Genomic DNA, 15,084 nt, shown 5'->3' on the forward strand with positions numbered 1-15,084 from the left:
AAATTGCTTAAAACTCCTAGAAGTTAATTCAACTTAATAACTAAAGAAACTTAATAAAAGCGAACATCTGATCACCCTGATGCTGACTTTAAACAAAACACAACATAATTAAAAACACACACAAACATATTATTTGCAAAATATTTACTTGTCCTCTAATGTCAGCATGCTTTCACCAAACACACTTTCACAATTTTAAGTGCAAGGGATTTTGTTTGGGTATTTAAGAAAAAATAAATAAAAATGAATTGCTCTGACTTAAATGGCATAAACATTTTTGTTTTAAGTAATCTCAACTTTTTCTACATTAGATAGTTCAATCAAGTTTTATATTTGAGTTTATCTGACAAAACTGAAGTTAGATTTTTTTTATCTATCTATCTATCTATCTATCTATCTATCTATCTATCTATCTATCTATCTATCTATCTATCTATCTATCTATCTGTCTGTCTGTCTGTCTGTCTGTCTGTCTGTCTGTCTGTCTGTCTATCTGTCTGTCTGTCTATCTATCTCTGTCTATTTGTCTGTCTGTCTGTCTGTCTATCTATCTATCTGTCTGTCTGTCTGTCTATCTGTCTGTCTGTCAATCAATCTATCTGTCTGTCTATCAATCTATCTATCTGTCTGTCTGTCTATCTATCTATCTATCTATCTATCTATCTGTCTGTCTGTCTGTCTGTCTGTCTATCTATCTCTGTCTATCTGTCTGTCTGTCTATCTATCTCTGTCTATCTGTCTGTCTGTCTATCTATCTATCTGTCTGTCTGTCTGTCTATCTGTCTGTCTGTCAATCAATCTATCTGTCTGTCTATCAATCTATCTATCTGTCTGTCTGTCTATCTATCTCTGTCTATCTGTCTGTCTGTCTGTCTGTCTGTCTATCTATCTATCTGTCTGTCTGTCTGTCTATCTGTCTGTCTGTCAATCAATCTATCTATCTGTCTATCAATCTATCTATCTATCTATCTATCTATCTATCTATCTATCTATCTATCTGTCTGTCTGTCTGTCTGTCTATCTATCTATCTGTCTGTCTGTCTGTCAGACAGATAGATAGATAGATAAAAATACCCATTTACAATCATTTTTGTGGACTGAACAACTGACCCCTACTGACCATGTTTGCCTGATTTTCTCAGTAACTTTGAATACTTGTGTCCCAAAATATGTTCATTTTGAGTAGACAAATCAATAATTACAAGCAAGTTTCCTTTCATAAGACAATCTATTCTTAATGAAAGACTTAGAAAATGCAAAAACCCATAATTTTAATTTAAAATCAATGTGGACTACATTCTTTAAATTCGTCACACAGAGAGAGGATGCTAATGTGAATGTACACACTGATAATAACAGTTCAAACTTGCAAGAAGGAAAATATTCTCATGATTAAAACTGTACTTAACACTTGTAATCGTCTACCACTCTGCATGTTGGTAGTTTTTGTTACTAAAACAAAATTATTAAATAAATTCATTACCAGTAAAACTTTATTGAATTTATGTTTCTCACAATCTCAACAACATTTGATCTGAAAGCATATGCTTAAATTAGTTTTGTATAAAAATATAAATTGTTCCTATAAATGAATGGCTGTACATGGGATAGCATGCAGCCCACCTTACATGGGAACTTCTTTAAATCTGTTTAATAAGCATCCCAGGTTACTTCCTGATGAAGTTGGTTGAGAAAATGCCCAGAGTATGCAGAGCTGTAATCTAGAGAAAGCGTGGCTTGAAAACGCTAAAAGCTAATATTTTTTAATTTATTTTTTATTATAGTTTTGATTTTTTTTTATATTACATTTACATTTATGCATTTGGCAGACACTTTTATCCAAAGCGACTTACAGTACACTTATTACAGGGACAATCCCCCTGGAGCAACCTGGATTTAAGTGCCTTGTTCAAGGACACAATGGTGGGCTCGAACCAGCGTCCTTCTGATTACCAGATTACCAGTTATGTGCTTAGACCACACACACACGCACGCACGCATATAGTTTTGATTACTTAATTATGATTATTAAATTACTATTAATAAACTGTTGAAAATATTATGAGAATGTGCGTTACTGGTAATTTAAATATATAAAAAGCCTACAACTGATGAAAAGAGAGCCTAGAATTTCATATTGTATCTCACAAATTATATCAATATCAATGGTGCAAAACATCAGTGGTACAGGGCCCTGATATTCTTGAGTTTTCTGTGTCTGTCTACTCTCCTGCTGACCCTTTACTCCAGTTATCACACAGCGTTCTCTTCTGCTTAAAAGACTGTCTCTGCCTTCTTTCCTTTATCTTCTCAATCTTTTATCTTTCCTCTACTGACTAATTTTTACACACACTGTTACAGCTATTCCATACTCAAATTCACTTCATTGAAAGTGGGGGGAAAACTAGTACTCATACGTAAGTATTAGAAGAGTCTGCCAAATAAATGCAACATTTTTATAATAAATACTCATACTTTATTTATTGCTGGCCTATGCAGAATCAACAATGCATTGATTGCAAAGTGTCATTAGTGTGCAAATCTAGGGATTCTAATTAACTGACAATTAGTTTGAGTTATAGTTACGTCATTTAAAGACATATAACTCAAGCTCTAATACTAATCGTTACAGACATGACCCCTTCCATAACGTATGCTTTAGGAGACAAAATGGGACATTCAAATGTTTCAAGTATCTAGAATTATGCATGAAGTATAAGAATGTAAATGAAAAACCATTCAGAAAATGTGCACTGCCAAAGCATGTCATCTCAGACTCTTTAGTAGCATACAACTGTGCATTTTATTTTTTTAAAGGAAAAATCTCAAAAGCTGGTGTTTTCTTTCCTTGACAAAACATTTCATCAAGAATGAATAAGTCTTCAAGTCATAATATGTTCTTGATTGATTTTACAAGTAAGAGGAGGTGCAATATTCTACATTATACCACAACAAATAATGTTGCCTTTAATGGCTTACATTCATACTTAAAGGTGAAGTGTGTAATTTCTGCACCACAAAATATAATTAAAAAAATATTCATGGTTTTCATTAGTAAAAAAAATAAAATAGTCCACCAAGTCACTGGTTGTGTAATTGTTGCTGTATTGGGCTGGTTGGGATACTTAAACAAACAGAGCAATGTGCCACAGTGTTTACACATTTTGCCAGAATCAATCTACAAATGGCTTCCTGTACTTATTGTTGCCTCTGCAAATTAAGCTGGGATAGGAGGTTTTTCTATTTCAATATTCAAAAAATTACACACTTTACCTTCCACCCATTGGTAAAGACCTTCACTGTATATAGAACATAATTACCAAACTGGTAAAATAATTGAAGATGACAAAAGGGGGACCGCCTGTCCATTTTCACAAAATACAAACAAAAGTAAATTGACATTTTTGAGAATTTAATTGGAAGACAATGTGAGAATCCTATAGAAGCTTACACTCACCTAAAGGATTATTAGGAACACCTGTTCAATTTCTCATTAATGCAATTATCTAATCAACCAATCACATGGCAGTTGCTTCAATGCATTTAGGGGTGTGGTCCTGGTCAAGACAATCTCCTGAACTCCAAACTGAATGTCAGAATGGGAAAGAAAGGTGATTTAAGCAATTTTGAGCGTGGCATGGTTGTTGGTGCCAGACGGGCCGGTCTGAGTATTTCACAATCTGCTCAGTTACTGGGATTTTCACGCACAACCATTTCTAGGGTTTACAAAGAATGGTGTGAAAAGGGAAAAACATTCAGTATGTGGCAGTCCTGTAGGCGAAAATGCCTTGTTGATGCTAGAGGTCAGAGGAGAATGGGCCGACTGATTCAAGCTGATAGAAGAGCAACTTTGCCTGAAATAACCACTCGTTACAACCGAGGTATGCAGCAAAGCATTTGTGAAGCCACAACACGCACAACCTTGAGGCGGATGGGCTACAACAGCAGAAGACCCCACCTGGTACCACTCATCTCCACTACAAATAGGAAAAAGAGGCTACAATTTGCAAGAGCTCACCAAAATTGGACAGTTGAAGACTGGAAAAATGTTGCCTGGTCTGATGAGTCTCGATTTCTGTTGAGACATTCAGATGGTAGAGTCAGAATTTGGCGTAAACAGAATGAGAACATGGATCCATCATGCCTTGTTACCACTGTGCAGGCTGGTGGTGGTGGTGTAATGGTGTGGGGGATGTTTTCTTGGCACACTTTATGCCCCTTAGTGCCAATTGGGCATCGTTTAAATGCCACGGCCTACCTGAGCATTGTTTCTGACCATGTCCATCCCTTTATGGCCACCATGTACCCATCCTCTGATGGCTACTTCCAGCAGGATAATGCACCATGTCACAAAGCTTGAATCATTTCAAATTGGTTTCTTGAACATGACAATGAGTTCACTGTACTAAAATGGCCCCCACAGTCACCAGATCTCAACCCAATAGAGCATCTTTGGGATGTGGTGGAACGGGAGCTTCGTGCCCTGGATGTGCATCCCACAAATCTCCATCAACTGCAAGATGCTATCCTATCAATATGGGCCAACTTTTCTAAAGAATGCTTTCAGCACCTTGTTGAATCAATGCAACGTAGAATTAAGGCAGTTCTGAAGGCGAAAGGGGGTCAAACACAGTATTAGTATGGTGTTCCTAATAATCCTTTAGGTGAGTGTATATCCAAAGTGACATGAGGGCACAGAGACTACCTGAGAAAAGAGGGGAAAAACTACAACAAAGGAGGAGAAACATGCAACAGATTTATAATGTGAATAGCCAGGTGAATATAATGTATTTGGGTATCTATTTCATATTACAGATTTTTTTTTTTTAACTAAAATGTTGCTGTGATGGCCATTTACAGTCTTCTTGACCTCTCATATGAGCCAAACCTATAATATGCCAAATAAATAAGAAGTTGCGTAATTATAAATCAAATTCACACAAATAAAGGCTGCTTTTGAACAGTGACATGGAGACACAAAATCAATGCATAATTCAAAGTAAACCATAGCTTAGAAACAATTTATAAAATAATTGAGCTTTGAAACAAATTGCATTAGTATTTCCATTAGACAATTTCATTTCTTGAAGTCAACAGATAGTACTGACAATACAATCACAATGAATTACTATGGGGTGACTGTGAGGGTCATAGTAATATTTGTGTTGCACTAGGTCAAGAGGGGAAAAAATACAATATAGCATGATCTGATGATGTTTAAAGCTGAAATTTGTAATTTCTTCACAAGAGTCACTTCCATAGCAAAAATTCCCTAGTCTTTCATTGTTAAAAAAAGAGATAGCAACAGATGTTGCTGTGTCGGACTGGCCAGGATGCTCAAACAAACAGAGCAATGTTTTTGATAGGCCTCAGTGTTTACTCTTTTTGGGGGAACCAAACTGCAAATGGTTTATAGTTGTCTCTGCATATTAAGCTGGGATAGGAGAAAGTATTTAAACATAGAAAAATGTACACACTTCAGCTTTAAGTTAGGTAAATATTAGAAACCCCACAAATGAAAGATCCAAACTAGTGCAGCACCTAAAATCGATTTGTCTGGTACTTTGTACTGTATGAGCACCACATACAAGACTTTTGTTACACATGATAGTTTAACACAAAAACAACAGTTGCATTGTTCAGCAAAAACTGATTTAACTGAAGAGACAGTATAGCGAGAATATACCCACGCCACTTTGTGATTTCAAGTTCCCCAAAACATAGGTTCACATTGGGATATTGTAGAGCTTTTCTATCTTTGCAACTAGAGTGCTCGTTAATAGTCAAAACATGTTTTCAAAGATGATGTGTTAAGTTTCTCAGAACTAACATTAAAAGATGTTGTTTAAGTGCTTAAGTATAAGAATAGCATTTTGGGTATACAATAGTTTTGAACACTAAAGTAAACATTTTAGCACCAAAAATATTTTTTAGCCTTAAATTCACTTTAAACCTTAAGTTTAGAGTTATGTAAACCTTTTGTTTTTATTTGAGCCAATAGCTTGACTAAGAATTACAAAGTCATTGAGTATCATGGTTTTGAAGTTGATCTTTCCATTCAATGCACCCCCTGAAAATAATAATAATTGAACAAATAGAATAACTTTTATGTTTATATCGAAATGTACAGACATTGATCTCCTCCACCGCCCCCTCACCAAAAAAGGGATTTATTTAAAATAAAAATGCTCTACGTAGCAATACAAATATATGAAATTACATTTTAGGTTTCATGGGAATTCTTTTAAAGCACCAGTGATAAACATACAGTAAATTCATTTGAACATATTTTAACAAGCTTGAATGCTAAAATATTTGTCATTATGTGTACAGTATAAATTGATTAAGCTGTTTTCAAGTCATGTTTCAAACTTTTTGGGAGTTAAGAAAAAAAATAAAAACATAAATTTGGATCAAATAATGTGATCTTTTACACAAGTGAAGGTAAATAACCGGTTTGGATTTTGAAACATTGTCAAAAAAGATACACCGAACAATTTTGACTGTAGACACTTGATAATGAACAAAAAACAAACGTGCATGATGGGACCCTCAAAGATCACGTCGGTTTGAAGATACAAAGTGCTTTTTAAAGGATGCCAATTACTGAAAACTATGTCTCACAATGCAAAAACAATGTATCTTCATTACCAATACAATTTACCCAGATAGTGTAAAGACAAAACCAAATGCTATAACTGTCATTTAAATATGTGACCAACAATCTAATGTAAAATGTAAAGTTCTTGTAATGACCAATGGTCATTTAACCTTACTGCTACAATGGCACCATAAAAGAGCAACTACAAGAGAGCACCCAAGAAAATAGAATTGACATTTGACAATGTCAATTCGGAGTGTTTACTACACACGTCATTTAACGGATGACAGAATCCTATTGCAGTAAACAGGCTTGGACCAGAAATTAAATTACAAAATAGTTTTGAAAATGATTAGAATAAATAATCACATCTTCTATGCACTAATTTTGTCTTTATGTATAAAACCAGTTTTATAACATCTGTTCTGAGCACCATCTCTTTACAATAAAAAACTAAAAAATACACAAACATGTACACACAAACACACACACCAAATCTCATAGTTAAAAACCTAAAAACGGTAGTCCATTTCATCGTAAGAGCTGACATGATGAGCATAACGGCAAGCGGCGCATAAAAACAGGTGCGAAAAGATCTAACTGAGGTAAGGCATTATCTAGAAAAGCATGGAAAATCTCACGTCCAGCAGTTATAAGGCCCAGTAACGTGTGTGAGGGCGTAGGGGGCTGACATGATGACGCCATCACGTGTAACTGTTAGTGATTGGCGGGTAGGGACCTGAACCTTGTGTCTCTCATCCTGATAAGTCTCATCTTCACTCTCTGTACTGGAATCCATTGTCTTTGACCTTTTATCCTTAGCTTCCAAAGCTTCCAGACGCTCTGCCTCCTCTTCTCTCTCCCTTGCCTTTATAGCCATCTTGGCTTCCCACTGTTGCAGGCCATGACCAGGTGCATTCAGGCTCTTGTGCTGGTAGAAGACCAAGGAGATTCGAGTGGGATGCCTGCGGTTGGGTCGCAGGATGGGAGTGGTTGCATGTAGCTCCCGTCGTGCACATTCGATAAGGATCGAGCCATGAGAGGGAGCCACCGCAACCCCACCAATATCGCTGTCAAGAAAATTGTGCTCGCTGTCTGACCACACCTCCTCTGCTTTAACCACCTCTGGAGTAACGGGTGGGTTGGGGTGGTCATCAAGGCCTGGTTGACCTCTAGGGGGGCAGTTCAAACAACTGTGAAGACCCTCCACCATTGGCGGGGAGAGCAGATTGGGAGCCGCCCCACCCTGGAAGCACCGCATCTCCTCATGCTCAGATTTGAAAGAGGGAGAATTATCAGAGCCATTATGGGAGTTTGTTCTCATGGGGTCATTCAAACATGGCTGGTTTCTGAATGGTTTCTGCTCAGCGAGCTCTGCAGAGATCCGCCGAATGGCCTCCAGTCCTGGACCATGTTTAAAAGGAGGAGAACCATTACTGTGAGTGGTTCCACCAGAAATATTATGCTGGGATTGAGAGAAGTCCGAGCGAGATGAAGAAGAATGTGTGGGCATGCCAGAGTTGGAGGCTACAGAAGGTGTGGCGCATGTGTTTCTCGGCTTGTATGGGCTAGAAGAGTAGAAGTCCGAGAATTGGCGTCCTATGTCTGGAAATTGCATTCTGGACCAGAGATTCCATGTTTCCTTTTCCGAACGTGGTGAATATTCAACAGAGGTTTGTTTGAAACCTGTCGAGACAGAAAATAATAATAACAAATTGATCGGTGAGTGGTGCTTGCTGTGGCAAAACTCGCTGTCACAATGTCCCACCAAGGGCTTCAGTACACTTCTCCAGATCAAAAGAGCTGACCGTTAATGTCTCGTCTTTGTTTTAGTGCCAGAATATGTCTGGGCCCACTAAGGGCCCACAAGGGCATCACAAGGTTCACAAAGGACCTCAGTACACTGCCCCAAGTTAAACAAGCCCAACCCCAAGTCTCTATGATGTTCTGGTGCCGAGATATGGCAGCTGCCCATAGGGGATCTCAGGGCCCTCACGGGTCCTACCAAGTGCCAGACTCAAAAAAGCCCACCCCCATTTCTCTTGCCCAGACCCAAAAAAAAGTCCACCCCCATGTCTCTTGCCCAGACCCAAAAAAAGCCCACCCCCATGTCTCAATGTTCTTGTTCAGAGATATGGGTGTGTGATGATGCCATACGGTTTCTAGGGTGCTTTAGATGGTTGCTTGTTTGTTACTGAATGACTGCTTGCTAGCCCAATTGAAATGAGCCCACCCCCATGTTTCTATGATATTCTAATCCCATTGATCCCCTTTCAATGTTAAGTCTATGGGACTTTTCCCCACCAGGTGAACATCGTACAACCCAATCGCTCCTAAATATCAAAGCACACCTCTCCTCAATAAGCCATCACTTGTGTCCATAGCAAAAATTGTGCAGGATGAGATAGATGCTGAAATTTGTATGGAACAACAAGAATTGGCTTAGGGATTTTGGAAAATCCCCAAATTAAGGTCAAAGTGACAGTAATTGTGACACCTTTCTAAAGCAAGCACCACTAATAATTAAATAAGAAATGTAACAAGAGCTCTAGAGCAAATGCTCCCAAATTTTAGGGATTAAATCATCAACCCTCCAGCCCATTTCATTAATATTTTATGATCAACCCTCAAGAGTAAGTTGTAACATTTCCTAAAATAATGTGTATCAAAAGAATAAAACACTAAAATTACCAGTGCACATTTATATAAAACAGGAGAAAGTCCAAAAAATAAATGCATTTCTAAATAGATTGTTTTTGCGTTCTAATCTGGTCCGGTTCACTCTTGGATAATGCTTCCATTATAATCAATTAATTTGTCAAAATTTAATGTACTGACATCACTATGCTTGTTGTGTAGACAACATCATTAATTGAAATTAGAGCAAAATACATTTGTTGCATTGTGTTGTACCACTTGGTTCCAGTGTAATTTGGGTGAACACTTCTGCATGGCTTAATATACGTGAATGGCATAAAAACAACCGCAAGCACCTAACCTAATCTGATGCATGATGTTGCTGCTTTCCAGATGTCAAGGCTTTGAAGTTTGAATGAATAGTTGACAGGTTAATCTAGAGGTTAGGCTCAAAATACACCATGTACCACAATATCGTACTGGTTGCCTTGGTAACCAGTTTCCTTTCCTATTACTGTTTTGAAAATTTGGGTTTGACAGTTTTTCTTCTTTTCACTTTCCTAAATAATGACATTTCAATGTCTTTAAACACTACTTTTGATTTTACACAGATAAGAAGGAAGGCTGAAGTGGGTATACCTTTAAGAGACTCATTCCTCACTTTTACAGGAGTGACCTGCTTTTTATCCAGGCCGTTAAGTTTCTCAGCATGGGCTCTTTTAGCATCCAGCCTCCTCTTGCGGGCTGACTTGACAGGCTCGGCCAGCAGCCGCACTTCTCTTGGGAAAGCAGAAAGGACCTGCAGAGCCCCAGTCTTCATCTTAGCCCACTGGCCCTCAACATGGCCAAACTCATCCGTGTCAGATATCTTATAGAGAGGCAGGACATGCAGCTGCTCGTCCTCTGGAATGTTCCGTACTGCACGGTTATCCTCCTTGGTTAAAGTGCATACCTGCAGTTAAAAAAAAAAAGAGTCAACTTTATATTAGTATTATTATATTTATATGCTGGTGAACAGCAATGCTGGTCTTTTCAGAAGGGAACATTCGAATGTATTGAAACCTCACCACAGTGCTTCCATTGGTCATGTTATGTGTGTCTCTGTGAGCATGAGCACAGAAGTCCACACATGCAGTCACACCAGCGAATGGTCGACCTTCCCTCCTCCCCAGCCTACAGTTCGGCCCCTGCTGCTCTTGCTCAACCTGACATCAATACAATACTACCATTACAAGTGCAGACAAGTGTTCAGTCTGAACACATCATGCATGCTATGCAAACAACATTCTGGAAGATGAAATTAGCAAACCTTAAAAGCTGCTTTGACATTGCAATAAGGTTCATTTTGATTATGTGATATCTACCTGGTTCTGAAAGGCCTCAGGAGCCAGTTTTCTGTAAACGGGGGCCAAATCTGTGGCCAGATTCTGCAGATACCTCTCCAACTTCTCCTCCTAACCCCCAAAATACAGTATTTTTGCAAAGTTGGAAGGCTAATTTCAATAACTATAAATCTAACATACTCAAACTGTTGTATTCTGTTATAACATGCAAGAAACAATGGCATCGGTGACATCAAATTTGGTGTAACGTGTTTTTGTACCTTTTTTTAATATGACATGGACACCAATGAGATATATGAGCTTTTAGCGGAGGGAAATATTTTCATGGAATCCTGTTCCTCACACAAAAGCTAATGTATGGTTTCGGAAGACTTGGAACATAATGCAAGAGTCATATGGATGAATTGTATAGTGCTTTTATGGTGTCTCTATACTTTTAGGAGCTGTGTGAAGAGATTTTTTAAGACATTTCTACTTTTGTCAATCTCCACAGATAAAATAATAGCATAACAGCATACTCTGTAAGAAATAATTTGAGGTTGAATTAAACAATGAGAGAATTAAATGTTTTGGGGGTTGAACAATTCATGTAAGTAATGTACTAATAACTGAATTATTGCCACTAGAGGGCAACAGGCTAAACTGATTGAAGTAAACGGAGTACTACAGGTAAACTCAAACTGGATACTCTCATGAGACTAGCACATCTCATGTAATGCTACTACAGCCTTTTAAGGGGATTTTAAAAAGCAGCTTACGATTATGCTAGATCAAACTAAAGGAATATTTCAAGTTCAAGCCAATTTAGGCTCAATCCAGAATTTGTGGTATAATATCGATTATCACAAAAATGAATTTAGAAAAGTTCCTCTTTTTTCTTTAATAATAAAAAATCATGGTTACAGTGAGTCACTTACAATGTAAGTGAATGGGGCAAATTTTTGGAGGGTTTAAATGCGATTAGGTTTAAATGGGTTTAAATGTGAAGCTTATAATTTTATAAAAGCACAGATATTAATTCTTCTGTTAAAACGTGTGTATTATTTGAGATGTAAAGTTGTTTAAATAATCGTTTTATGGTCATCATGGCAACAAAATTGTATATAACTTTACCCAGAAATGTTAATGGGTGATTTTATCACACTAAAATTATCTTAACACTCATATTGTTTACATTTTGTGGCTATACTTTTGAAACAGTGAGTATTTTAACATTTACGGATTGGTCCCATTGACTTCCATTGTAAGTGCCTCTTTGTCATCCAGATTTGTACTTTTTTAAAGAAAAGGAGGGATGAGTCTAAATTCATTGTTGTGTTAATCAACATTATGCCACAAATGCTGTTGATTGAGCATGCATTAAACCTGGAATATTCCTTTAAGCATTCCTTTGCAGATGTACAGTATGCCAGTTCCAATATATTTGAAAAATGCATTTGAAAATTGTCAAAGGACTGAGGACTAATCTCATATAAGTCCAGAAAAAGCTCACCTCCTGAGGGTAGTCTCCCTGCAGTCTGAACTTCCGGGGCGTTTTGCTGCGTGCAAACTTGCAGCCATTGAAATACATACTCCAGGAGCAACCAAATGAGAAGGAGGCACCGCAGGTCTCTGGATCCAGACCCTGACATGCACAGGTACGACTAACAAAAGAGAGAAGTGGTATTCAGGCTATAGAAAAACAGAACTTGAAACAGAAAGCTGATGCTTAAGTACTTCTAATGTTATTGCAGAGAAAAGCATAAAAAGTTGAATACATTTACAGTTATAAAATAAGAACATTTTCTGAACTTTTAGGAGTATGCTAGCATATAAATGTCCTCAAATCTAACAGAAATGGAGTAAAATCCACAAAAACTCCCACTCCCTTTTGATTGCACAGGGTCTTTAAAGTAAAAAGTGTGTGTATGAATCATTCCCACACACTCTGTATGTTACTCGTGACTCACTCTTCATTGAGGGCACATCGGCGGCTAGTGGGCGTGCCATATTTGCAGAGAGTCTGTGTGAGCTCCTGGTACAGGCTGTCGGCCACACTGTGTGGGATCCCCTCCCAGGCCAGGATCAGAATGACAACCACTGCGTTCTGACAACAGTGACCAGCACGCTGCCGCACAAGACACAACAACTTCTCTTCCACACTTCCACGACGTATGATCTGGAAATTTGACACACATGCACACCGTATATGCATCAACAGATATTCTACAACCTGTTCATATACCTTGTTTACACCTGGTTTGGGGCGATCCGATCACATCCTAAATGGTTCTGATCTGATCAATCAAACTACATTCTGAAGGTACACTGTAAAAGTGATAATTGTTATAACTGCAATTGTTATTTCTAGCTTCTAGTTATATCAGCTATTTATACCTGATCTAAGATTTTAGCACATTTTAAGGTAAAAATGTTGAATTTATATCAGTGCATTAGACACATTTAAGATGCATGTTACTATCAGGTTTAAACCAATGTGTCTCACCTATGTTGCCTGGCCACCTGTGATCAGATTATACAAGATGGATCTTAATACCAAATCTAAACAGGGCCATAGACTACAAAACATTTCATATAGGTCACTGACCCACTTGGCGATTGGGCAACCCTGCGAGCTCCGCCCCTCCTTGCCAGTATACACCACAACCTCCACACGGACTGCATTGCCTTTCTCACCATACCTGTGATGAAAATAGTGCAGTGAGCAAATGTTATCACATTGCTTTGTGAGGGGTGAAGTTCACCCAAAATTACAATTCTGTCATCATTTACTCATCCTTATGTAGTTCCAAACATAGTAACATTCTGCCTAAAGTCATACAGGGCTGAAACAACATGAAGGTGAGTAACTGATGACAGAAATTTAATTTCAGTTATGACAACTTCTGTCAAATGAATACTAACTTGAGTTAATACTTAATTAACTTGCAGACAATTGAAGCATCTGTTGGTGTTGGCGGTATGGTTTGGTTCTGGATGCATGAATTGAGCAGGGAGAACAGCAAATAATTTGCATAATATAGATTTGAAAGACACTTGATAGAACTCCAAATATAACAAGTTGATAAATCAAAAACAAGACACATTGAAGATAGATTTATAAATCTTGGTTGCTAGACTGGAATTACAAAGAGCACAGAATAACAGGAAAGGCGTTAAGATAACTAAATGCAAAACTGTCATACAAGAAGTGGAGCTGGGGTGGAGGAGGGTGTTAAGAAGGGCTGCACAATTAATCGAAATAAAATCGAAACCGCGATATGATGTTGTGTGATTATTAAATTGCAAAGAGCAGCGATTTAATTAATTAAATAAATAAATAAATAGTCTGCTCCCTTCAAAGTTTATTTGTGCTTTTCTGTCCAGTCTATATTAAGTTAGAGCATTGTTACTGTGTTTTCAGAGCGGTTCTGAGCTACACAACTCCCTCTCATGCTTAGAGTAACAGAAGTGCTCCGAGTTTGGTTCTTTTTGCTTATGTGCGCTAAACGCTTTATTTACACTAAACTTGTATTATTATCTGCGGTAGCAGCATCTCCGTTTCCGCAAGGCACAGGTATCATAATAATAACGCAGAATACAAGATAAGGGTATAATTCAAACATCTTTATTAAATGATTGCTGAGCAAACAGCATTAACAGTAACACCTGTAGAGTCCAGAAACATCTCGTCCTCCAGTCTAATGCCATTTGTTTACCTCACGAGAGGACGTGTCGCCCTTATTACACTCCCCGCAGAAACAATTGTAAGCGGAACTAATATTACCAACATCCAAAAAAATTTAAAAGAAGGAACGTATATATAATAAATCTATATCAAATATGTAGTTACTATAATATAATGCATTGCTAAATGAAATATAACAAAATAATGAATATTAAATAATTAAATGAAATGGTGACACCAATGGGTTATCAGTTCAACTTCAGTTTGACATTCAGCCTCATTCTTTAGGACTATCTTATATACAGTAAAGAATAGTTTGTATAAGCCTACTAGTTTTTAAGGCCTAGAATAAAGATAATGTAACATTTATATTTTAAAATAATATTTTGTGTATACTGAATTATTCAATCAATCAACATTATATTGACAGCAAAATCTAGGCAACGACTATGGTTTTACCAACAGGGAAATGTAGTTAACAGTGACATTGAGTTTACATATAACCAGTTTTGACAGAGCTGCTGATAAAAAGTTAAATGATCAGCATCGCTTGATTACATGAAAAGAAAATTGGAGATCGGTGTCGGATGTTAAAATCCTGATTGGAGCATCCCTATTATTCAAGTTGACTTTGTTTCAAAAACTAATGATGATGATTTGTGGGCTGAGATCCTGTCACAAAATGGACAAAAACAGGTACACGGTGGATGGTAACATTTGGATATGAAGAAGACTTTATTTTACTGTTTATTTATTTATTTGTTTGTGGTTGAACTGAAAAAAGGTCTCAGTTTGGTTCTTTTTAAAAGGGTTCAAGTGTGAAAACCCCAGCAGCC

General features: G+C 37.4%; 1 protein-coding gene across 1 annotated transcript in view; it reads right to left on the bottom strand.

Annotated features, from left to right (window-relative positions):
• Positions 1-2,642: 2,642 nt before the first annotated feature.
• LOC127660771 (methylcytosine dioxygenase TET1-like) overlaps positions 2,643-15,084 on the bottom strand; it is a 62,696-nt gene continuing 50,254 nt past the window's right edge. The window contains exons 5-11 of the mRNA XM_052151184.1: positions 13,169-13,262; positions 12,531-12,739; positions 12,074-12,224; positions 10,603-10,692; positions 10,306-10,443; positions 9,878-10,190; positions 2,643-8,287 (exon numbers count right to left, since the gene is read on the bottom strand). Of these exons, the coding sequence (XP_052007144.1) occupies positions 7,239-8,287; positions 9,878-10,190; positions 10,306-10,443; positions 10,603-10,692; positions 12,074-12,224; positions 12,531-12,739; positions 13,169-13,262 (2,044 nt within the window). The 3' untranslated portion in view covers positions 2,643-7,238. The remainder of the gene's footprint in view (positions 8,288-9,877; positions 10,191-10,305; positions 10,444-10,602; positions 10,693-12,073; positions 12,225-12,530; positions 12,740-13,168; positions 13,263-15,084) is intronic.

Source organism: Xyrauchen texanus, chromosome 20 (assembly GCF_025860055.1).
Source record: "Xyrauchen texanus isolate HMW12.3.18 chromosome 20, RBS_HiC_50CHRs, whole genome shotgun sequence".
NCBI lineage: Eukaryota > Metazoa > Chordata > Actinopteri > Cypriniformes > Catostomidae > Xyrauchen > Xyrauchen texanus.